This window comes from Solanum stenotomum, chromosome 9, assembly GCF_019186545.1.
Source record: "Solanum stenotomum isolate F172 chromosome 9, ASM1918654v1, whole genome shotgun sequence".
Taxonomy (NCBI): Eukaryota; Viridiplantae; Streptophyta; class Magnoliopsida; order Solanales; family Solanaceae; genus Solanum; species Solanum stenotomum.
The window spans coordinates 11,308,893-11,334,622 of record NC_064290.1 but is presented as its reverse complement, the minus strand read 5'-3'; the positions used below and the strand labels follow the sequence as shown (position 1 = coordinate 11,334,622).

Here is a 25,730-nt window from a genome sequence, read left to right as displayed (position 1 = left end):
ATTAGATCATATCATTATTATCATTTGCCGTTTCTGAGTTAATAAACTGTTTACTTTGTACATAAGTAAAATGATAAATTTTGGTGAAATTTAACATTCAAAGGAAAGAGTTCTTGAATATTTTTATACAATATTTATGATTAAAAAATTTATTATTTTGAAATTTGAATTAAATCATATCATTATTATTGTTTGTCGTTTATGAGTTAATAAACTATTTACTTTGTATATAAGTAAAATTATAAATTTTGGGGAAATATAACATTCAAAGGAAAGAGTTCTTGAAATAATTTTGTACAATATTTATGATTAAGAAATTTGTTATTGGTTGTTTTAAAGGTATTCTTTGTATTTAATTGACTTTTTTAATTTTTTTTAATATTTATTGTTAGTCCAAGTTTGAAAACCGATTTAGATTGTATCATTATTCATGTTTGTCACTTTTACTTCTAAGTTAATAAGTATACAAGTAAAACGATAAATTTTTTCAAATTTACTGAATTTAAAAGCATTTTATGGAACGATGAATTTCTTAGTTGATATGAAGAGATTATATTGTTGATTAATAATGAGAATTGAAGAAATAATCGATATGGTATAGCATTTTTTATGCTAAATAAAGATATAAGATTTATTTTTAAAGAATATATCAATTTATAAGTGTGTATTTTTTGCACGTATATTCAAATAAATTAATATATAGTAATAATTTAAAAAAAATCTTTTTCTTTTTGCTATTGATCATGTATTTATTGTATTTGATTTATTTTTATATTTTTACTTTTTGCACGTATATTCAACTAAATTAATATACAGTAATAAAAAGGAAAATTTATATGTTTTATTTACACATTAGTTTATAGTTATTTTTTTTATTTTACTTTATTAATTTAGAAAAGAATATTTTATTACTTTTTTATTGGTCGCGTTAAAGGTATTTTTTGTATTTGATTTTTTTTTTGTAATTTATTTATTTTATTTATTGTTAGTCAAAGAAAGAAATTTGAATTAGATCATATCATTATTGTCGTTTGTCATTTTTTTTATTTATTGTTAGTCAAAGATTGATATTTGAATTAGATCGTAACATTATTATTGTTTGTCGTTTCTGAGTTAATAAATTGTCTACTTAATATATCAATAAAATGATATATATATTTTTAATATAGTTGAATGTAAAAGCATTTTGGGAAGGATAAATTTGTTAGTTGACATGGAGAAATTTTATGATAGACAAAGATATTAAGATTTACTTTTTTAAAATTATATTTACTTTTAAGTGTTTATTTCTTGCACGTATATCCTAATCAATTAATATATAGTAACAAAAAGGAGAAACTTTTTTTCTTTTTTTGCTATTGATTGTGTTATATGTGTTTATTGTATTTGGTTTACTTTTATTTTTTATTTTTGTAATTTATTTCTTATAAATATTGTTAGTCAAAGTTTGAAATTTGAATTAGATTGTATTATTATTATTGTTTATCGTCTGAGCTAATCCATCCATTTATAAAATTTACAGATTCTACAATTCGATGACTATCATTGGAGAACAAGACGTACCATTCGTGAGGTTTCTCCATGACGCTAGTGGGGAGAGATATGAGGACTATCGATGGACAAGTTTCTGCTATGAGAGGGCCTTCTGTATGCGGATGTGACGAAGAAATCTAAGGACTCCATGCTCAAATCGAAGAGTTCGCCTGGGCCCATTAGTGAAGGCTCCCCCTGCTGGGAGTTTAGGTTAGATGAGAGAGTTATATACCGTACTTTCTATCGTGCATTGGGATGGCCCCAACTCCACTGTTTATATTAGATGAGTGAACATCCAATGTTCAGACTAACAATGAGGTGTTAGAAGTGCTTGATGTTTCAAATGATGCATATGAGACCAAATTCCGAGGGATGATCATGAAGTGGTTGAGGGACACATTAAGGGCATTACTAGCACTTACTTCACATTCGATGCTAAGAGGTGGATGAACTCGGTGTCTTGGAGGATCCATCCATCGAAAAACCCTAGTGATATGACCTACCCTCGATCTTTGGTGGTGTCCAACACCATACGGGGCATTAAGCTAAATGTGGAGACTCAGGTCGAGTCAGAGTGAAAGGATTTCTATTGGAGTAACAAAAAAAACCCTTTTTCTCCCGGATCTGGTGTCGTAACTATGCCGGCGAGTTGGGGTACTCACGAAGGATACCAACTTGGAGCTTGGCATAGATTCCCCTTTTAATCCTCTCCAGTGAAGATGGTTTGCTCTAAAGGGAAGAAGTTGAGTAAAATGGGCGAAGTAGCTAGGTTGCAAAGGAGTTAGATGGTTATGATGATGACCCTGCCCCCTTTCCACTCCCAGACACCGATCACTGGCAGTCGCTTGGAGGATGACTTGGCTATAGTCATGAGATTCATGGAGGCTACCCCTGTCGGAGCAACAACTCCTCTCCCTCTAACTTCCTCATTGTATTTTGTATTTTTTTTCCTCTCCCTCTTTATATTTTGTAATTTATATTTTTATCTCCTTTTTTTATTTTCTATTTTTACCTGTCTTCTTCATTGTATTTTGTATTTTCACCTCTCTTTCTTTTTGTATTTTGTATTTTCACTTCTCTTCCTTTTTGTATTTTATATTTTTACCTCTTTTTGTATTTACATATTTTTTGAAAATATCATGCGAATGTATTTGATGTATTCATGCTTGCATTTAGGTTGTATACTATGCTTCCACCTCTCTCCCTCTTGTATATATCACTTGTATTGATTCACTCGTGCATCATTTGTATTCAATATATTTAGTATCATTTGTATTCAATTTTTCTTAACCACTTATATTTATTAGTTCTTGTAATATTTGTAGTCATTCACTATTGTATCACTTGTATTCATTTATTCTTGTATTAAATAATGTGTATCAAAAAGACAAAAGAAAAAAAAAGACTAAAAAGGGAGAAAATATATAATCACAAAGTGCAAAATATAAGAAAAAGGGCAACATAAAGCGATGGAGAGAGAAAGAGAATATGCAATTGATATAGATATACAAAACTAAATACAAGAAAAAAAAAAGGGTAGAGAGACAGGAAACGAGAGAGCAAAGATATATAATTGATACAAACACATAAAATAAAATACAAGAAAAAACGCTATAGAAAGAGATAAAAAGAGAACAAATATATAGTTGGTACTTGGTACAAACAAACAAAGCAAGATATATGAAAAGAAGCTACAAAAAGAAGAAAGACAGTGAGAGAAAAAAAATATACAATCTATATATAGCTATATAAATGAGAAACATAGAAAATGTGATGTGACACCTCACTATGACCTTCATTCCTATTTATCTTTTTTCTCCTTTTTTTGGTTCTTTTTATCTTTCATTTTCTCAATAAATAATTTGTTTATTAATTTAAATATTCAATCATATTTACTATTCTAATTATGTCTAGTAAGTTACAAAAGAACTTCTATCTATTTATCTTCTCCACTTAAATAACATGTCTCTTCAACTTCTTTCTAACTATTGTTATGGTTTACCCAATCTATAAATAACAATGATATATAGAGATGTTTAATGTTCATTTTCATTTTTTCATTCTTTCTCTTTATTAGTATAGTTTTTTCCTCCTTTTTTTTCTCTTTCATCTTTCATCTTTCATGTACTTAATAATGTCATGATATGATCTTCACTTTAATAAATGTCATATATATATTCTTCAAAGATTCATCATAGAGATGTTCACATTAGTTTTGTACAAGTTCATCAAAATGAAGAAGAAAACTTAATTTTCTTGGAAGATTCATCAAAAGAGATGATCATATTAGTATAAAAGTTCGAATAGTTTTCAAATATTTTGAATATTCATTAATGTATTAATTTGATTTCAATTAATATTAATTTATTCTTTTTATTTTATTTTGATCAGATATATAAATTTCCTTTTATTCAACAAAATTAAATTATGAAACTCTACTAACCAACATATTAGAAAGTTTAATTAGCATTTTTTGTTAATTAACTTTGTTGTTCTTCTTTTTATTATTATTATTATTATTATTATTGTATTATGCAAATGATTGAAGATGAAAAGTATCACATTTTTGTTTTTGTGTATATTTGTTTGTCAATTTCTAATTAATATTCTAATTTTTTGTCATTGTTGGAAGGTATAATATTACCTATGGTACATTTCTCATAGATATTAAATATTGATGCCCCTAAAAATATATGATATTGTCTATTATATTGGAAATCAATCACAAAATAAACAAATAAACCATCTTTTTAGTATTTTTAATTAATAAATAAATTATTTAATGAAAAGAATGAAGAAAAAAAACTCATTTATGTGTACATATTTAACAAAAAATTATTTTATAGTTATGCTATGATAAATGTGCATTTGTGATTAATATGTATTTAACTTATAATTATTTAAAGCAAAAGTTATCTGTAACGACCTGATTCCGTCGTTATGGAAAAGCCAACGGGGAAAAATTTTGTGTCGGAATTTTTTTTGGTAGTATCTTGAAATTTCCCAACCTATTCCAAATGTGGACAAAATCGGAGTCAGTGAGGTATAGGGAAATCTGGTAACAAATGGGAGATCTAATTATGATTTTGATCACATGAGTAAATAGCTAAGACGTTAAGGAACCAGTACGACTTTACGGAATTGAATTTGGGTGAATAGAACTCCCAGAATTGATATTAGCGTGAATGAGTATTTTCTAAGTGTCGTGGGATGAAGGTGTGTCATGAAATAGGGGTATTGGAATTATTAAATTGCTCATTGTTCCATGCAAGCCCCTATAGAGGGATTTCTGGCGCCAGGGCGGGGCCGCTGTAGCGGGGTGAGACCGTTGTGGCGGGACAGACGCGACTTAAAGTCGGAAATAAACCCCAAAAATATTTTATTCTGCAATTTTCGAACTTGAGAGCTAAGGAATGAACCCAGGAGTCTTCTTGACAGTTTTCCACCATTTTTAAGGCTAAAGGTAAGGTTTTCACTCCCCGAATCCATTTTTCGATCCGTAGAACCTAGTTCCTTGGATTATTATCGATGGGGAGGATTTTGATATGTGATTTATGGTGGAAGAAACCCTAACCTGGGTATGGGAATCAAGGGTTTGGCCTAGGATTGATAATGTTGATTATAATCTGGGTAATTGGGCCTCGTTTATTGATTCTTGCGTTAATTGTATGTTTTTAGACCACGAACAAGCGGAAAGAATCCGGAAATAGAAGATTCAAGTGTCTTAGGGGATTCAAGCTTGGATTCGAGGTAGATGATGGTTATGATATATGTTTGTAATTGCTCATTATAATGCATGTATGTATGCAAATGTTGCATTATTGATCACCCTAATTGTAAATGAGGATAATTGAATAATTGTAAGTCATAAATCATCTCTTGTTGTATGATTTTGAGAATATACATTGTGATTGTGATTGTGGTTTGCTGAATGGATCGGGTGTTACGTTCCGACACACTAACTTAGATTGGTTGCCACGTTTCGGCATAAATATGGGATCAGTTTCCACGTTCCGGCATAAACGTTGGATCGGGTACCACGAACCGGTACACTAACAGTTTGAGTTTGGGTTCCATGAGAGAACCATTGAATTGAGTTTCATGAGAGGACCATTGAATTGTGTTGTGTATCTACTTGTGATGATTAGTTCATATCTAATGGTGATTGAGGTTGAAAGATTGTTTGTTGCTCTAAAATGATAATTATGTGTATTATTGAGAATGTGGAATGCTACATTGATCCTGAAAAAATGACTAATATTGTATATGTTCGGTATACGCCTGTTTATAATGTTGTGGTTACTTGTAGGGGTGTACAAGTCAAACCGAAAGAAAAAACCAATTTGTGGTTTGGTTTGGTTGGTTTGGCGGTTGAAAAAAAAAAACGACCACTCTTGGTTTGGTATTAAAAGAAAAAAAGTCAAACCAAACTGACATAATATATATATATATATATATTTATTTATTTATTTTTATTCATAGATAAAAAATATTATTTATAATCTACTTTGTTAATATATTTTTAGTTAGTTTATAGTTTTCAATGTTTATATATTTTATTTCAAATCTGGGCTTGGAAAATTTTGTAAATATTTTTTAGGGAAAATTACGCGGAAAAGTAAACATATACTAGTTAATTAACTAATATAGTTATAGTTTGAATTAATTACGGCTTGCAGCTTAATTTTAGCTTTAATTACGTCACTTGTCCTCTTTTATACATATACAAATACAAATTATACACATATATACAATTATATGACATATATACGAATATAATTAGCCTCTCTCCACTTTCTGACCTTTCTCACTCGCCTTTATCCTTTCTCTCCCAATCTCGCTCGCCTCTCTCTCCCAATCTCGCTAGCCTCTCTCCTCCCTCTCCCAATCTCTCTCGCCATATATACAAATACATATGTATATCAGTTATATATAAATACAATTATCTAACATATATACATATACAATTCGTCTCTCTCCACTCCCTGCCCTCTCTCGCTCGCCTCTCTCCTCCCTCTCCTAATCTCGCTCGCCAGATATACAAATACATATGTATATTAGTTGCATATATACAATTATTTGACAAATATACATATATAATTCGACAAATATACATATACAATTTGCCTAGCTACGAATCATAATTAGCAAACTATAGCTATGGAGCGTAATTAAGCTATTTTTGAGTGGCTATACGCGAAAGTTTCTATATTTATAGATAAAAAATATTATTTATAATCTACTTTGTTAATATATTTTTAGTTAGTTTATAGTTTTCAATGTTTATATTTTACTTCAAATTTGGGCTTGTGAAATTTGTAAATTTTTTATTTTGTATTAAGATCCGAAGTTACAATTATATTGTTATAGTTTTTCAAATTCAAAGTTAACAATTTACTTTGTAAATATTTTGTTTTGTATTCAGTTTGCATGTAATCTTTAATCTTATTAATTTAACATAATGAACGTTGATATTTCAAAAAATATATTTTGTACTCATGTGAATTTTACCGTCTTTTCAAAAATTTCTATTCATTTAACATATTTTAAGTTTATCTTATCACACAGGTAAGTAAAAATGTATTTGATCTCTTTTTCAAACACCATATAGTTGTAAAAAACCAAAAAAATAAAAATAAAAAAACCGAAAAAACTGATTTTATGTGGTTTGATTTGGTTTTTAGATTTAATAAACCGATATAATTGGTTTGGTTTTTCATTAAACCGAACTATGTACACCCCTAGTTACTTGCATGTGTTTCGCTTATTGGGATAGCCGCGTGATCCTATCAATACATTGTGGTTGTGTACTGATACTACACTTGCTTGTTCTTTGTTGAGTATAGGACATCTTTAGGCGGCTATTGATAAACCTTAGCTAGGTGACTATTGAACGTGACCGAATTCAAGGGTGAACCAGTTCTTTCAGGCTGCCATGGATCTTTCTTGTTTAAGTCCACTCTTTTCAGACTCAGACTACTTGTTTAAGGTGTTGTTTAGTTTTGGGGTTGTACCCCATATTCTTAGACTTGTCGTTAGTAGAGTTTTTGTACGATGACTTTCAGGTTCTAGGGGTTGAATTTTCGCATTAGTTTGGTTAGTTAATTGTTTAAACCTTTGGAGTTTATAGGGACTCCATTTATATTGTTATTTAAACATGCTTCCGTATCTTTAAATTCCCTAGTTTTTAGTTAAGTTGTTAGTTGGGTTGTAGTAATGGTTCTCCCACCGGAGGATTAGTGTGGGTGCCAATCACAATGGTCTGGGTCGTGACATTATCTATCTTAATTTTTCNNGGTTCTAGGGGTTGAATTTCCGCATTAGTTTGGTTAGTTAATTGTTTAAACCTTTTGGAGTTTATGGGGACTCCATTTATATTGTCATTTAAACATGCTTCCGTATCTTTAAATTCCCTAGTTTTTAGTTAAGTTGTTAGTTGGGTTGTAGTAATGGTTCTCCCACCGGAGGATTAGTGTGGGTGCCAATCACAATGGTCTGGGTCGTGACATTATCTATCTTAATTTTTCACATAAGGAGTTATCTTTTGAATAGTTATTATCATATATTATTTTTTTTTTAGTGATGACTACAATAATAATTAGATTAATGCTATAAAACTCTTCCACTCCTCTACATATGCTAGAGACAAACATTGATCCAACTCTTGGTATACCTTTCTACAACTTCACACTTCATGTACTCTAAAAAAATTAATATTTTATCACTCTATGATAATTTTTATATAATCGAGTAGATAAGTAACACATCAAATTACTAATGACATCATGACTTCTTATAAATATACATTTTATTTTATATTATGTGTTTCAATTCTTTTATTTTCTATTGCAAAGTATAACCTCTAATGTAATGTTATATAATCAACTTTTTTTTCTTAAGATACTTTTTATGTTTTTCTTCTTTTTATCGGTAATGTTAAGCAGAAATTAAAGTACAATTTTCTGTATAGACAACATCAAGACCATGACTTGATTTGTATTATTTTTTATACACTTCTTATTGAAAATAGTCAATGAACGATATCAATTATTTAAAAATATATATTTAATTTTGCGCGAAGCGCGGATAAGTACACTAGTTAATACAAATACACAAAAAATACAAAAGAAAAGCTATGTATAGAGAAAGGGAGAGCATATGTTAGGGACAAACATTGATCAAACCCTTGGTAGACCTTTCTACAACTTCACACTTCATGTACTCTAAATTATTATTTTTTTATCACTCTATTATAATTTTTATATAACCGAGTAGATAAGTAACACATCAAATTACTAATGACATCATGACTTCTTATAAATATATATTTTATTTTATATTATGTATTTCAATTTTTTTATTTTCTATTGCAAAGTATAACCTCTGATATAATGTTATATAATCAATTTAATTTTTTTTCTTAAGATACTTTTTATGTTTTTCTTCTTTTTATCGACAATGTTAAGCGGAAAGTAAAGTTTGAAAATATCTTTTTAGCAATTTTTTCTGAATAGACAACATCAATACCATGACTTGATTTGTATTATTTTTTATACACTTCTTATTGAAAATAGTCAATGAATGACATCAATTATTTAAAAATATATATTTAATTTCACGCGAAGCACAAATAAGTACACTAGTTAATACAAAAACACAAAAAAATACAAAAAAAAGGCAATGAGAGAAGTAGATTTTTTTTCCTTGATTATTTATTATTTTTTAAAACGTCATCTCCATCACAATCGATAAAATTTAATATAACTAAATATCCAAAAATCTCAATAAGATAAAATATTTTTTATTGATTTATAATATCAAATGCAATATGCCTATTATTTTCATCATAATCATATGATGTACTAGGCGTTATTATGAAAAGGCTACTAAAATTGTATTAGATTTAAATTGAAATCTATAATTGAGTTTGTTGATTAAGTAAGTTTGTCTATTTTAGCATCCTTTCATAACAAGAGAGTTTGTTATAGTTGTATGTGATCACTATTCTATCAAGCAAGTGTTTCATTTCATGTAGTTCATTATAGAGATTTCAAGTAATCTACAACTAACATTATGAATTGAATATGACTTTTGCAGCTATGCTAAAACTTAATGTTTAGATAATCATAAAAAATAAATTAGTGTTGAGTATTTATGTTGTCAACGTTGAATTTGATATTAAATTTCGTTTAAACAAAATTCACCTCAAGGCTAATATATATATATATATAAATTCGGTTCAAGAATTTTTTGATATTTCTATAAAATAAATTGTTCATCTTAATTATTTAGCATATTTATAAATTTATATTGTAACCTTCAATTTTATTTTTTAAAATATAAAAATTGATTTAGTTCAATCATTTTTGTTAATAAAAAATCATTGACACCATAATAAAAATTAAATGAAACCATTAAAATATGTAATGAAGTGAATGTGTCTTCTCGTTCATTAATCATAAATTTCAATTTCATAACAATCACACAAAATTTAAATTGATATCGGCCCTAAATATGATTTTTTTTAAATCAGAAGTATTTAACCTCAAATAGGCCTAACCAATATGATATGAATTCAAATTAATTCGATTCTAAAGTGGATATCATACATGGGAAACCAAACTACAAAATTGAAAGCAAGAAAGTTTCTAGAAGCTCCCTACCCTAGCCTTTGTATATATTGCACCATAAAGCCCCAATCTTCCATTGTCATTCCAACTGATATTAAATACACAGCCACGAACCCTAGCTTTACGTTTACATTTTTTCTCAGATCTGACCATTCTGCAATACCCAATCTCTTCCATGGGTTCCAGGAAGAACGATTTCGGCGATGGCGCTAGTCCTGGGTTCGTTTTTTTTTTCTTTCTCTTTTGGTTGGATAAATAATGAACTCTTTAGGAAAAGATGTAGATGAATTGCCCAAATTATTGTTTTACATACGAAGTTTGATGTGTATTGATTAGGGATTTTTGTTTTTTCTTGAACAGAAAAATCTTTATTGGAGGTCTAGCGAAAGAGACAACGCGAGGTTAGTGTTTTTGAACATTTGTTTTGATGTATTAACTGTTTCTTGCTAGTGGGGTTTTGATTTGCTGACGAGGGTGTTAATGAAATTTGCGTAGAACAATTTGTGAAGTACTTTGAGAAGTATGGGGAGATAATAGACTCGGTGATTATGAAAGATAGGCAAACAGGTAGACCCAGAGGTTTTGGGTTCATCACTTTTGCTGATCCAACAGTTGTAGACACTGTTATAGCTGAAAACCATATTATCAATGACAAACAAGTGAGTAGTTTAGCTTCAGTTTTATACTTTGAAATCGAACTTTTGATCTTATTCTGCTAATTTTGTTATATAAGTACTAATTAGTTATACAAGTGAGTAGTTTAGCTTCAGTTCTTTATGTAGCTCCTTCTTGATGTCCAATTGTAGTCGAATTTGAGTTGAAATATTAGAGAACTAAGGTGAATTTTGTTGACTACTTGCAATATGTAAAAGTACTGTAGTTAGTAGACATATGCTTGTGAGTTGTGAGTTCGTGAGCTTGGTTGAGGGGTTTCATTTATTTATCAGATTTCTAAGTTTTACTGATTTTCTAAGCTTTAGCTGAAAATCATATTTATTATAAGCACCTGCAAATTGTGGTATTGATTTTTTCAGCTTAATTTATTTGAATTGAATTGAAACATTATTGATTCCTTGCAATATGCACACAGCATATGCTTGTGAGACTATGAGCTTGGTTGGTGGGTCTCATTTATTTATTAGAGTTCTGAGTATTACATGTTTTCTTTAGCTTCAGCTGAAAATCATCTTATTAGAAGTACTTGAAAGATTGTGGCTTACAAATTGTGGTATTTTATTTTTTCCAGGTTGAGATTAAAAGAACCATCCCAAAAGGATCTGCTGATTCAAAGGATTTTAAAACAAGGAAGATTTTTGTTGGTGGCATTCCAACTACCATGATTGAAGGTAACATTGTGCCATTTTGTTCTATACTAACAGGTTCTGCTGTCTGACAGTTGCAGTAGTATTCTTTAAGCTTGAAGTATTTAAACTGTTGTCTCTTGTACATTAATTGTCAGATGAATTCAAGAACTTTTTCTCCAAGTTTGGGAAAGTAACAGAGTATGAGATCATACGAGATCACGTGTCCAAGCGTTCTAGAGGCTTTGGATTTATTGTGTTTGACAATGAAGAAGTTGTTGATAATTTGCTGGCTGATGGAAATAGGATGGACATGATGGGCACTCAGGTAAGTTTTGTAGGATATTTCTTCATGATCTCAAATGTTCTGGGACATGGCTGTCGTGTGTACATAGTGGATCCTCAGGATTGCGCTTTCATAGCATCCCCCAGCCTAATTTTCTCCTTTTAACATATACCTATATGCCTTAAGTTGCTGCTGCATATGTGGTAGTATAATTTAATGCAAGGAGTATAAGTTTGTAGGTTTCTCCATTGAGTATGCATCTTTTAGTGCTCAGCTGTCGGGCTATTATGCAGGTGGAACTTCTAGGTTAACTTGCTTCTTTGTTGTAGGTTGAGATCAAGAAGGCAGAACCAAAGAAACCCTCAAACCCAGCTTCTGCTCCTGCATATGGTAGTAATTCTAGGGGGCGTGGATATGGTGATAGTTATGGAGGATTTGCCGATTCATATAACAGTTTTGACAGTGGAGCTTTTGGCCCTGCTTCCTATAGGTCATTTGGATCTAGGTATGGTGACTATGGATACGGTGGTAGATATGGAGACTTTGGCAGTAGTGAATTTGGTGGTTACCGTGGAGACCCCTCTCTTGGTTATTCCAGTCGTTTTGGCTCGTATGCTGGTGGTTATGGTGGGGGATACAGTAGCAGTGGGCTAGGAGCATATGGCCGTGGAGGTGGTTATGGGGGAGCTGGCCCTGGTGCTGGTTATGAATCTGGCCCTGGTGCTGGTTATGAATCTGGCCCTGGTGCTGCTTACGAATCTGGCACTGGTGCTGGTTATGGTGGATCAGGAGGTTTATATGGAAGTAGGGGAGGGTATAGTGGCAGTGGCCGTTACCATCCTTACTCCAGGTAGATTTTCCTAAGCTTTGTAGGAGTTGCATTCAGGTATCTTGGTTACTGCATCCTCAGGCAAGGGTCGAGTAGATATCTTGGATCACTAGCAAAGGAGACACCACCTAGAAGATTTGGAGAGCCCTAGTTTGCTACTTCTTATTACGACTGTGCGACCAGAGAACCATATCTAGATAGATATGATATAGCTTGTGCTTTGTCTTAGTTTAGATTTTTTCTCTCTTTATGAACTATGGATTAGCTAGAACCTTCTTTTGGAGTTCTTTTGTGTTTCTTGTAAGTTTGGTTTCATAGATACATATGATGCAGGCTCGTATTGTTCTATACTTAGTAAGTACTCTACTTCTCAGGTATCACTCTATGATAAGTTCACGAGCTTTTTACTTTTAAGAGATCTATTGTGTCTGCTGGTGTCTAGTTATCACTTTGTGTGGTTTAGTTGGCTTAGCTTGGTCATGCTCAATCATAGTTGTGGATATTTCAAGTTATTTTCCTTTGTGCCACTTAAGTTTATAAGAAATGTGTGCTGAGCGAGATCCCTGAAAGAATTTGATGAAGCCATTTACCTAAAACAGTAGATTGTTGGTCTGACTGTTACTTTGTTTTAGGACCTGTTTATATTGATTTATTTTAAGGCTCTTAAGCTAGCTCTCAAGTACTTCTCAAGTAAATTTAAGAAGTGCTTATAAGCTAGGTTGCACGGACTCTTCAAAAATGTCAACATGTACGTGTCAGATACTAAGGAGATATCCACTTTCCTCGTGAATTGCCTTCTTCGAGGCATGATCAGGGGGCATAGGGCTTTTTTCTTCTTAGTGCATTTTGTTGAATCTGACACGGGTGCGGCAAGAATTTTGGAGAGTCCAAGCAACATAGCATAAGCACTTGGTTTAAGCTAAAATGCTAAAAATAATGAAAAGCCATAAGTCAGAATTTCTTATGACTTTTGGCTTAAAAGTAATAAACGAAAAGCAATCCAATCAGGCTTAGTTTTGAAAGGATCTGCATGTCTTGTTTCAACCATTCATAGCTTAGGGTGGATGCATCTTATATCTTATTAGAAGTGGGAGTGGAGGGGTGCGCCTACAGCTTACTGGTTTGTGCAGGAACAACAGTCCTATAGTACTTACTTTCTTTTTGTATTTTCTTCATCTTTATTCCGTCACTTTTTGGTAATCAAGATCTAATTTTTTTTATGATCTTTGTAAATGGCTGTAATTCATATTTTAATTTGTGTTGGATATGTTGATGATGTACCTGTAATTCAGCTTATGTTCTTTATATTATCATTTAAAATGTGAAGATGTATTTAAATTGCGTTGATTTGTTTTGCAAGTACTTTTACCTTTCAAAGTCTCAAATACAATCTGGGGCTAATTAGCATTGTAGCTGTTTTAGATTGTCTTTTATCATCACTGATATTAGGTGTTTGATGGAATTACAAGTTAATTAGTTGGTGTGATCTATGTAGGTGAGTCTTTTTTCGCCCAAGAATACTGGTAAAAACGATTCCATCTTCCGCTCAAATTGTATAATAGTGGAGTAATTTATTTCAATTTCCAATTATTTTTTTTTACTTTTAGTTTGGCGCACTAGGAGGATCAAGTGTCTTTAAATGGAAAAGAGGGAGAATAGATGCTCATGAAGTGGTTGAGGGACACACTGATCGAGGAAGAGTTCACTAGTCGATTTCAGTACTGAGGGCATTACTAGCACTTACTTCATATTTTCTATGCTAGGAGGTGGATGAACTCGGTGTCTTGGAGGATCCATCCATTGGAAAACCTCAGTGATGTGACCTACCCTCGATCTTTGGTGGTATCTTACACCATATGAGGCATTAACGAGTCGGAGTGAACGGACTTCTATTAGAGCAACAAAAAAATCCTTTTTCTCCCGGGTATGGTGTCGACACTATGCGGGCGAGTTGGGGTACCCACTTGGAGATTGACATAGATGCCCCCTTTTAAATCCTCTCTCCGGGTGAAGATGGTTGGCTCTAAAGGGAAGAAGTGGAGGAAAATGAGCTAAGTAGAGTGTAAAATGATTATGGTGAGCCACCGATCAATGGCGGTTGCTCGGTGGATGACTTGGCTGCAGTCATGAGATTCATGGAGGCTACCCTGCTGGAGCCACAACCCACCTCCCTTTATCTCCCTCATTGTATTTTGTATTTTTCCCTATCTCCCTCTTTATATTTTTATCAATCCTCTATGTATTTTGTATTTTTACCTCTCTTCTTTATTGTATTTTATATTTTCACCTCCCTTTCTTTATGTATTTTGTATTTTTACCCTCTTTGTGTTTACCTATTTTTTAGGAATCATGTGAATGTATTTGTTGTATTCATGCGTGCATATACTATGCTTCCACCTCTCTCCCTCTTGTATATATCACTTGTATTCATTCACTCTTGTATCATTTGTATTCAATCTCTTTAGTATCACTTGTATTCAATTTTTTTGTACCACTTATATATTTTCGTTCTTGTATAATTTGTAATCACTCGCTCTTGTATCACTTGTGTTCATTTATTCTTATATTAAAAATGTGTATCAAAAGACGAAGTAAAAAAAAGACTTAAAAGGGAGAAAATATATAATCACACAGTGCAGAATATAAGAAAAAGGGCAACATAAAGAGATGGAGAGAGAGAATATACAATTGATATAAATATACAAAACTAAATACAAGAAAAAAGGCTAGAGAGAGAGGGGAAAAGAGAGCAAAGATATATAATTGAGACAAACACACAAAATAAAATACAAGAAAAAAGGCTATAGAAAGAGAAAAAAAGAGAACAAATATATAGTTGATACTTGGTACATTCCAACAAACAAAGCAAAATATATGAAAAAACTACAAATAGAAGAAAGTGAGAAGAAAAAGGAGAGAAAGAAAAATATACCATTAATACAAACACACAAAAAATACAAAAAAAACTATGTATAGAGAAAGGAGAGCAAAAAAGATAGAGTAAATATACAATTGTTAGAAACACACAAAGCAAAATATATGAAAAAACGAAAAAAGGCAATGAGAGAAGGAGAATTTTTTCCCCGATTTCTATATAGTTTGATTATTTTTTATTTTTTAAAACGTCATCTAACGTCCGTCACAATCGGTAAAGTTTGATACAACTACATATCCAAAAATCTCAATAACATAAAATATTTTTTTTTGGATTTATAATATCAAATGAAATATGCCTATTATTTTTATTATAATCACATGATTTACTAGGTGTTATTATGAAAAGGCTGCTAAAATTGTATTAGATTTAAATTGAAATCTTTAATTGAGTTTGTTGATTAAGTAAGTTTGTCTATTTTAGCATCCTTTGATAACAAGATAGTTTGTTCTAGTTGTATATGATCACCATTCTATCAAGCTAGTGTTTTATTTCATGTAATTCAGCATAGAGATTTCAAGTAGTCTACAACTAACACTATGAATTGAACATGACTTTTGCTGCTATGCTAAAACGTAAAGTTTAGATAATCATAAAAACTAAATCAGTGTTGAGTAGTTATGTTGTCAATGTTGAATTTTAAATTTCGTTTAAATAAAATTCACCTCAAGGACAAAGTATATATATATATATATATATATATATACTCGGTTCAAGAATTTTTTGATATTTCTATAAAATAAATTGTTCATCTTAATTATTTAAATTTATATTGTAACCTTCAATTTTATTTTTAAAAATATAAAAATCGATTTAGAAGGTGTTAGGATTGTCTTAAAAGTTGGTCCAACCTACTTTTAAATCAGTTTTTTACTTCTGAAAGTGTTTGGTAAACATAAGAAATAACTTAAAATAAGTAAAAAAATGACTTAAAATAAATTAGGAAGTGTTTGTCAACGTAAAAAATGACGTTTAAAATAACTTAGAATAAGTCAAAAACTAAAAATAGATCTCCCCCTACTTTTTATTTTTGACTTAAAAAAACTACTTTTAAAGCCAATTCAAACGGGCTCTTAGTTCAATCATTTTTAAAAAAATAAAAAATCATTGACACCATAATAAAAATTAAATGAAACCACTAAAATATGTAGCACAGTGAATGTGTCTTCTCGTTCATTAATCAGAAAATTTGATTTCAAACCAATCAGGAAAAATTTAAATTGATATCGAGCCCTAAATATGAAAAAATTCTTAATCAAAAGTAGAGCCATCAAAACGGACTTTAGCCCATGGGGCTGACCCAATCCAAACCGTTATTGGGATAGAGTTGAGATAAGATTTTTCAAGCCCATTTAAACTAGGACTTATAAGTCTGACCCATATAAGCCCTTTGTCCTTGAGGCTTGATCAGGGCCAGGCCGGGGTCGGCCCATTGGACAATTTTTTTTTATTTAAGGATAACTTACAATAATCTCACTAATATATACTCTAATTACTTAAACGGTCGTTTGGTTATTGGTTAGAGTTATTAAGGTATTAGTTATGCATGATTTAGTTATGCAGAGTTTAGTTATGCGGGTATTAGCAATGGAGATATTAGTTATGTAGGTATTATTTAGTTATTTAGAGATTACAATGCATGAATTATTAACTACTGAATATTAAACTTGTTGTAAATTATTAATATATTATTTACAAAATAATACATGCTAATAGAATGCGGAATGTATTGAATAATATATAATGCTAATATTTGATTAGCATATGTACCGTCAAAAAATATACAATCAAATTTCTAATATTAAAAAAATATTTATATTTGCATAAATAAATAAAAACTCTAAGTATATAAAAGGGAAAAAAGTCTGAAAAATACTCCAACTTTGGCCAAAATTGCTGTAACGATACCAAACTTTATGGAGGACCTTTTACCCTCATGCACTATTTAATAGTGTATTTTAAAGGTATATATGTGCCCACGTGGACACATTACTGTTTATAATGATGCAATATTTATGATGTCCACATGAGCACATATTGTCACGATTCGATTTCTCGAATCATGATGACACCTACTATGCCCTACCAGTAGGTAAGCCAACTCGTAACCCAGAACATCAAGCAATGAGCGAAAGAGCAGAAACTAACGAAAACAATAATCTAAACAAGGACAACAAGGCGGAAGCAAACCAAAATAAATATGTACATAAATTTCTCCCAGAACCTGGAAGTCACTAGTACAGAGTTATCTAATAAAGAGTACAAGTCCCAAAAGTGGACCATAACAAAGTGTGTCTCAAAGGTAACAAGACTAGCTAAAACAAAAGAAGGAGACAAGACAAACCCAAAACGCCAAGTGCTCGCCCTCGTCTCCGAATCACAGCTGCAAAAGAAGGCTGGAACTAATCACCGCTGGTAACTGGTACTGGGACATGCATCACGAAGTAGATGCAGAGTATAACATGAGTACTAAAACAATAGGTACTCAGTAGGCATCACAGGCCGACTGAGCAAAAAGGGTAAAAACAATAAGAAAAGATAGAATCCAGACACAGAATGCTCAAAGCGGATATGAAAAGAATGCACACGAGTATACCAGGAATAAACTAAGTACAACTAAACTAAACCTAACTAGACCCTCATAAGCCTAAAAGGTACACTCATGCGCAAGTTTAAATAAAACCTGAACGGACCTCCATAAGCCTGACAAGTACATAGAATAACTAAGTCTAATGAGAAAAAAGAAAACCGGGTTCCTAGCCCCAAGTAACCAAGATAATCCATCAGACTCCACCCATCCAGCAGTGCACTCCCAGCCCAGCTAGAAAGAGTGACCCCAGGGCGCACCCAACCAAAAAGTCCACTCCCAGCCCAGCTAGAAAGAGGGACCCGTGAGTGAGGTAGATATCGCGAGTCGTCCTACCATGCAGTCAGCTCTCAGCCCAGCTAGAAAGAGCGACCTAGGGACACCCAGCCAGCAGCACACTCTCAGCCCAACTAAAAAGAGAAGCACGGGGGTGATCGCCGATATCACCGAGTCTACCCAGCTAGCGATACGCTCCCAGACCCAGCTAGAAAGAACGATCTCGGGGGTGATGGTATATCTAATAGGATCCAATCCAACAACAGCCACCATGGAACGCCGTCCACTCTAAGAAATCACAGAAAAGGCTCCAAGCCTATACTATCTCAATCCCACACCTTTAGTGATGCACCAAACCTTCGAGAACACATCGGAACTAGAGGGAGAAGATACAGAAGTGCAGCAAGCAGCGATAACGCCTAATCTAAGGCTCAAACTATCAGACTCAAGTCTGCTACTCAAGTCTGCTACTCCAGTCTACAAGGAGCTAAGTCATCCGAACGACGTCGGCAGAAAGTCAAGGCTATCCAGCCCACACGGGTCATAAGTCTAAGGCAATGCTAGCCTAACCTAGACTAAGGACATCATGCTTACGGTTAAGGGTAAACAAGGCATAAAACACATAGCATACAAGCATACAATAGTATTTAGCACATAAGCATGCAACTCTACTAAATCGATTAACATGATACTACATCCGAAATATAGCCAATCGATCCTAACATATGGTATCTAATCAAAGTAAAGTAGGAAACTGGTACCCACCCCCAATTCACTCTAATCAACATGCTTTTGCACAATTAAGCTCAATCTGAAAGAAAGGAAGCTGTAGCCTACCTTAAGGCCAACCGTGAGCTCCAAATCACTTTGCCAGAGTTTTTCCTTCCCGAACGACCCTTGAACGCTGCCACTCTATTGAATATAGGATCATAACGTTAGTACGGTCGTTTAGACACTAAAATCACAACAAACGGAGACGAGTAAATTTTGGAGTCACAACATGAATCGTGGAACCCGCACCGAATTATTTGAATTTGACTCCGTCAAGAGACCCAAAACAGTACCCCGAACTTGTGTTCCAAAATGAAACACAATTTGAGGCTCAAAACACAACAAAAACCAATAAGCAAGAAAACCACACTTTAATCAACTTAAAAGAAAACAACAACAATCTAAACTCAAAATTAACGAGAATCAAAAAGTGCCCAGCACTCCTTGAACACTCTACGACAAAGCCACGACAATTCCCAACATATGAAACTTCGAATCACCCAAAACCGAGCTAAAATGAGTGAGATATGACCAAAACAAGAATGCCAAAAACAAAAGCTCGAAAAAGGGTACAACAGTCAGGTTTATCGTGAAATTACCTCGAACTACATGCACCCGATAACTTCCGAATACTCTACAGCGAAGCCACAAAAAATACGAAGCTCCTGCACTTCAAATCACCTAATTCGGTTGAGATGAGAGAGTTATGAGGGTTTTAAGTTTGGAAAGGGTTGCTTATATTTTCTGCATTTATAGCAGACTTCCTGGTCATTTCTCATATATACCTTTAAAATACACTATTAAATAGTGCAGGGGGTAAAAGGTCATTTCCAAAGTTCGATATTGTTACAGCAATTTCGATAAAAGTTTGGATATATTTTAGACCTTTTTCCCTATATAAAAAGAAATGAAAATGGTCTATATATTAAAAGAAATAAAAATAACAAATGTAGATAGGAAAACAGTAAAGTTTCCAATTAAAAAAAATAAAATTAATAGGGTAAACATGTAATTTATCATTTTAATACATTTATAACTAATATCCACATAACTTATTCCACCTTCTACCTTGCATAACTGTATACATAGGTTCCCTCATAAGTTATGTTGGTATTAATTATGTAGGACTACAAAAAATGCAACCAAACACCGTATAAATTAATACATGAATAACTTTTATACAACATTTAAATTCTTACCAACCAAACATGGTATAAGTTATGTTGACTTTTATACCTAATACAAATTACAAAACTTCTCTCAAACATAGTAAAGCTAATGTAACTTTTTATACACGAATAAGATGTATCTTATACAGTAACCAAATGACCCCTAAGTACACACTATGTTGTAATATTATGAATCTTACCAAATTTTGGTATGTCCAGATACATGTATCTCGGAATATATAGACTCAAAATTAGATTAATTTGTTCTAGATAACTCTATTCAAGTAGATTCGCATGTATCTGGGATACATAAACAAATATCGCGCCTTCGCCTTCCTCCCATCTTGCTTGTCATTCTCTTATCTCGCTCACGTATCTGGTGTACGAGATACATGCTAATTACACTAGATCTTTTGCTAGTGTTATTGAAACAACACCATTGTTTGTCATATTTAATTTAAAAATCTTCCAATTTTCCTTGATGTTATAGAATTATAAGTTTAAAAAGAAAAAAAAAAGAAAAAAAGAATGGCTAACCCTCCCCAACCCTCTGCCCTTCGAGGATTAAATTGAGTTGAACATTTCCAGGCCCTTCAAATGAAGGATTGACCCGTCCTAGCCCTTCAAATTTCTTGGCCCGTGAGGCTTGGGCCGACCCTTTTTGAAAGCTCTAATCAAAGGGATAAGCTCAATAGGCCTGATATGAATTCAAATTAATCCGACAACTCATGGAAAACCAAAACAAAATTGAAAGCAAGAAAGTTTCTAGAAGCTCCCAAAGCCTTTGTATATAAAGCACCATAAAGCACCAATCTTCAATTGTTGTTCCAACTGATATTAAAACACAGCCACGAACCCTAGCTTTCTGTTTACTCTCTCAGATCTGACCAATCCGCAATACCCTATCTTAGCCATGGGTTCCAGGAAGAACGATTTCGGCGATGGCGCTAGTCCTGGGTTCGTTTTTTTTTTTTCTCTTTTTGTTGGATAAATAATGAACTCTTTAGGAAAAGATGTAGGTGAATTGCCCAAATTATTGTTTTACATACGAAGTTTGATGTGTATTGATTAGGGATTTTTGTTGTTTTGTTTTTTCTTTGAACAGAAAAATCTTTATTGGAGGTCTAGCGAAAGAGACGACGCGAGGTTAGTGTTTTTGAACACTTGTTTTGATGTATTAACTGTTTCTTGCTAGTGGGGTTTTGATTTGCTGACGAGGGTGTTAATGAAAATTGCGTAGAACAATTTGTGAAGTACTTTGAGAAGTATGGGGAGATAATAGACTCGGTGATTATGAAAGATAGGCAAACAGGTAGACCCAGAGGTTTTGGGTTCATCACTTTTGCTGATCCAACAGTTGTAGACACTGTTATAGCTGAAAACCATATTATCAATGACAAACAAGTGAGTAGTTTTGCTTCAGTTTTATATGGCTTTATGTAGCTCCTTGATGTTCAATTGTAGTCGAATTTGAGTTGAAATATTAGAGAACTATGGTAGATTTTGTTGACTACTTCATATGTTTGTGAGTTGTGAGTTCGTGAGCTTGGTTGACGGGTTTCATTTATTTATCAGAGTATTTTCTAAGCTTTTAGCTAAAAATCATATTTATTATAAGAACCTTCAAATTGTGGTATTGATTTTTCCAGCTTAATTTATTTGAATTGAATTGAAACATTATTGATTACTTGCAATATGCACAGTTAGTCATATACTTGTGAGACTGTGAGCTTGGTTGGTGGGTCTCATTTATTTATTAGAGTTTTGAGTATTACATGTTTTCTTTAGCTTCAGCTGAAAATCATCTTATTATAAGTCCTTGAAAGATTGTGGCTTGCAAATTGTGGTGTTCTCTTTTTCCAGGTTGAGATTAAAAGAACCATCCCAAAAGGATCTGCTGATTCAAAGGATTTTAAAACAAGGAAGATTTTTGTTGGTGGCATTCCAACTACCATGACCGAAGGTAACATTGTGCCAATTTGTTCTATACTAACTAGTTCTGTTGTCTGACAGTTGCAGTAGTATTCTTTAAGCTTGAAGTATTTAAATTGTTGTCTCTTGTACATTAATTGTCAGATGAATTCAAGAACTTTTTCTCTAAGTTTGGGAAAGTAACAGAGTATGAGATCATACGAGATCACGTGTCCAAGCGTTCTAGAGGCTTTGGATTTATTGTGTTTGACAATGAAGAAGTAGTTGATAGTTTGCTGGCTGAGGGAAATAGGATGGACATGATGGGTACTCAGGTAAGTTTTGTAGGATATTTCTTCATGATCTCAAATGTTCTGGGACATGACTGTCGTGCGTACATAGTGGATCCTCAGGATTGTGCTTTCATAGCATACCCCAGCCTAGTTTTCTCCTTTTAACATATACCTATATGCCATAAGGAGCTGCTACATATGTGGTAGTTTAACGTAATGCAAGGAGTATAGGTTTGTAGGTTTCTCCATTGAGTATGCATCTTTTAGTGCTCAGCTGTCAGGCTATTATGCAGGTGGAACTTCTAGGTTAACTTGCTTCTTTGTTGTAGGTTGAGATCAAGAAGGCAGAACCAAAGAAACCCTCAAACCCAGCTTCTGCTCCTGCATATGGTAGTAATTCTAGGGGGCGTGGATATGGTGATAGTTATGGAGGATTTGCCGATTCATATAACGGTTATGACAGTGGAGGTTTTGGCCCTGCTTCTTATAGGTCATTTGGATCTTGGTATGGTGACTATGGATATGGTGGTAGATATGGAGACTTTGGCAGTAGTGAATTTGGTGGTTACCGTGGAGACCCCTCACTTGGTTATTCCAGTCGTTTTGGCTCGTATGCTGGTGGTTATGGTGGGGGATACAGTAGCAGTGGGCTAGGAGCATATGGCCGTGGAGGTGGTTATGGTGGCTATGGGGGAGCTGGCCCTGGTGCTGGTTATGAATCTGGCCCTGGTGCTGCTTACGAATCTGGCACTGGTGCTGGTTATGGTGGATCAGGAGGTTTATATGGAAGTAGGGGAGGGTATAGTGGCAGTGGCCGTTACCATCCTTACTCCAGGTAGATTTTCCTAAGCTTTATAGGAGTTGCATTCAGGTATCTTGGTTACTGCATCTTCAGGCAAGGGTCGAGTAGATATCTTGGATCACTAGCAAGGAGACACCACCTAGAAGATTTGGAGAGCCCTAGTTTGCTACTTCTTATTATGACTGTGCGACCAGAGAACCATATCTAGTCTAGATAGATATGATATAGCTTGTGCTTTGTCTTAGTTTAGACATTTTCTCTGTTTATGAACTATGGATTAGCTAGAACCTTCTTTCGGAGTATTTTTGTGTGTATTGTATGTTTGGTTTCATAGATACATATGATGCAGGCTCGTATTGTTCTATGCTTAGTAAGTACTCTACTTCTCAGGTATCACTCTATGATAAGTTCACGAGCTTTTTACTTTTAAGAGATCTATGGTGTCTGCTGGTGTCTAGTTATCACTTTGTGTGGTTTAGTTGGCTTAGCTTGGTCATGCTCAATCATAGTTGTGGATATTTTAAGTTATTTTCCTTTGTGCCACTTAAGTTTATCAGAAATGTGTGCTGAGCCAGATCCCTGAAAGAATTTGATGAAGCCATTTATACCTAAAACAGTAGATTGTTGGTCTGACCGTTACTTTGTTTTAGAACCGGTTCATATTGATTTATTTTAAGTGCTCTTAAGCTAGCTCTCAAGTACTTCTTAAGTAAATTTAAGAAGTGCTTCTAAGCTATGTTGCACGGACTCTTCAAAAATGTCTACATGTACGTGTTAGATACTCCAAAAGTAGTGCATTTTGTAGAATTTGACACGGGTGCGGCAAGAATTTTGGAGAGTCCAAGCAACATAGCTTATAAGTACTTGGTTTAAGTTAAAATGCTAAAAATATATGAAAAGCCACAAGTTAGAATTTCTTACTTGTGACTTTTGGCTTATAAGTAAAAAATGAAAAGCAATCCAATCAGGCTTTTAGTTTTGAAAGGATCTGCATGTCTCGTTTCGACCATACATAGCTTAGGGTGCTTGCATCTTCTTTTCTTTATTAAAAGTGGTAGTGGAGGGGGGTGCCTACAGCTTACTGGTTTGTGCAGGAACAACAGTCCTATAGTGTGCTTGCTTTCTTTTTGTATTTTTTTTAATCTTTACTCCGTCACTTAAAATGTTTTGTTTTGGTAATCAAGATCTAATTTGTTTATAATCTCAGGTTAGTGCCTTTTGTCTGTGTACATACTCAATTGTGAATGGCTGTAATTCATATCTTAATTTGTGTTGAATATATTGATGATGTAGCTGTAATTCAGCTTATGTTCTTTATATTATCATTTAAAATGTTAACATGTATTTAAATTGCGTTGATTTGTTTTTGCAAGTACTTTTTACCTTTTAAAATCCCAAATACAATCTGGGGCTAATTAGCATGGTAGCTGTTTTATCATCACTGATATTAGGTGTTTGATGGAATTGCAAGTTAATTAGTTGGTGTGATCAATTTCCAAGAATTTTTTACTTTTAGTTTGCGCACTAAGAGGATCAAGTATGTTTAAATGGAAAAGAGGGAGAATTGGTGTTTTAATAACCTCTTAAAATTTACTGAAAGTTACTATTTTCAGTGATGTCCCATTTAAGAAACGGGTTGTTGAAGGTGTAATGGCCTGTGCGCACAACTGGCAGCATCAGCCAAGGCCTGCACGCATCGGACATGGTGCATCGGCTGGGCAACATTGGACCCCCTTCCCCACTCAAGAAAGTAAAGAAGATACCTTGAATCTTTATTCTTATGGGTTTTATATTATAGATATGTGAAATGTATTTAAATTTATGGTTTTAAACATATTATGACTAAAATTAAACTAGCTGTACCAAAACTAAGCATAACGATATGACTAAAATTTAAGCTTTCTTCTCGAGTTTTGACGTATACTTTATTAAGACAATGAAGTAGGAAAGTAGTGAATTAAGTCGGGACTCAACTGTTGAACAATCCAATCACAGAAACCCTAATACCAGCGGCCTGTGAGCTTGTCACACAAATTTTACTCTGTGAAAATTCAATTTTTGGTGAAACTTCTTTTTAAAGAAAAAAAATACGAAATAGGACCTGTATTTTCTTTTACTCTTTTTCGTTGTTGGAGGATGTGTTTATTTTTATTTTGAAAGTGTGCAATTTATGAAGAGGAGAAGATCAGCAGAGAAATGGAAGGATATGCCGAAAAAATGAATGTAGTCAGTCTCTTTTTCCGATGTAAAGTTGGGTGTCGATGATTTAGAATTTACATTGGCTATGTTTGCCATGTAGTTTCTGTTTTTATTACAGTGAATAAAACACAGGCAATATTATTTCTTGTAGAACATTTTTCTTGTTAGTCTTTTTTACCGTTGGAGAAAACACGATGCACATTATTTC

General features: G+C 33.1%; 2 protein-coding genes and 1 long non-coding RNA gene across 4 annotated transcripts; all 3 read left to right on the top strand.

The window, feature by feature from the left end:
* Positions 1 to 1,935: 1,935 nt before the first annotated feature.
* Positions 1,936 to 14,804, top strand: LOC125875559 (uncharacterized). Its single transcript, XR_007447442.1, has 2 exons — positions 1,936 to 1,975; positions 14,346 to 14,804. It is a non-coding gene; the product is annotated as an uncharacterized LOC125875559 (long non-coding RNA).
* On the top strand, positions 10,237 to 23,851 carry LOC125875557 (heterogeneous nuclear ribonucleoprotein 1-like). 2 transcript variants are annotated; one of them, XR_007447441.1, is made up of 7 exons: positions 10,307 to 10,382; positions 10,524 to 10,564; positions 10,659 to 10,822; positions 11,410 to 11,509; positions 11,623 to 11,792; positions 12,080 to 12,953; positions 23,714 to 23,851. XR_007447441.1 is itself a non-coding variant. In XM_049556539.1 (6 exons), the coding sequence occupies exons 1-6, from the start codon at positions 10,339 to 10,341 to the stop codon at positions 12,602 to 12,604; spliced, it is 1,044 nt and encodes a 347-aa protein (XP_049412496.1). In that variant the 5' UTR covers positions 10,237 to 10,338; the 3' UTR covers positions 12,605 to 12,995. The 2 variants fall into 2 exon arrangements, 1 of the variants encoding a protein (XP_049412496.1); XM_049556539.1 differs by lacking the exon at positions 23,714 to 23,851 and having other exon boundaries at positions 10,237 to 10,382; positions 12,080 to 12,995.
* Positions 21,046 to 24,667, top strand: LOC125875558 (heterogeneous nuclear ribonucleoprotein 1-like). Its single transcript, XM_049556540.1, has 6 exons — positions 21,046 to 21,274; positions 21,423 to 21,463; positions 21,558 to 21,721; positions 22,181 to 22,280; positions 22,394 to 22,563; positions 22,851 to 24,667. Exons 1-6 carry the CDS (start codon positions 21,231 to 21,233, stop codon positions 23,358 to 23,360), a joined length of 1,029 nt encoding a protein of 342 aa, XP_049412497.1. The 5' UTR covers positions 21,046 to 21,230; the 3' UTR covers positions 23,361 to 24,667.
* Positions 24,668 to 25,730: the final 1,063 nt, after the last annotated feature.

What these genes read in the sequence shown, in the direction of transcription:
- LOC125875557 (XM_049556539.1), top strand. Translation starts at nt 10,339, where the DNA reads ATGGGTTCCAGGAAGAACGATTTCGGCGATGGCGCTAGTCCTGG. An exon ending in TCCAACTACCATGATTGAAG is followed by an intron (nt 11,510 to 11,622) that starts GTAACATTGTGC and finishes ATTAATTGTCAG; the next exon opens with ATGAATTCAAGAACTTTTTC. An exon ending in TGGACATGATGGGCACTCAG is followed by an intron (nt 11,793 to 12,079) that starts GTAAGTTTTGTA and finishes TCTTTGTTGTAG; the next exon opens with GTTGAGATCAAGAAGGCAGA.
- LOC125875558 (XM_049556540.1), top strand. Translation starts at nt 21,231, where the DNA reads ATGGGTTCCAGGAAGAACGATTTCGGCGATGGCGCTAGTCCTGG. An exon ending in GGCGATGGCGCTAGTCCTGG is followed by an intron (nt 21,275 to 21,422) that starts GTTCGTTTTTTT and finishes TTCTTTGAACAG; the next exon opens with AAAAATCTTTATTGGAGGTC. An exon ending in ATATTATCAATGACAAACAA is followed by an intron (nt 21,722 to 22,180) that starts GTGAGTAGTTTT and finishes CTCTTTTTCCAG; the next exon opens with GTTGAGATTAAAAGAACCAT.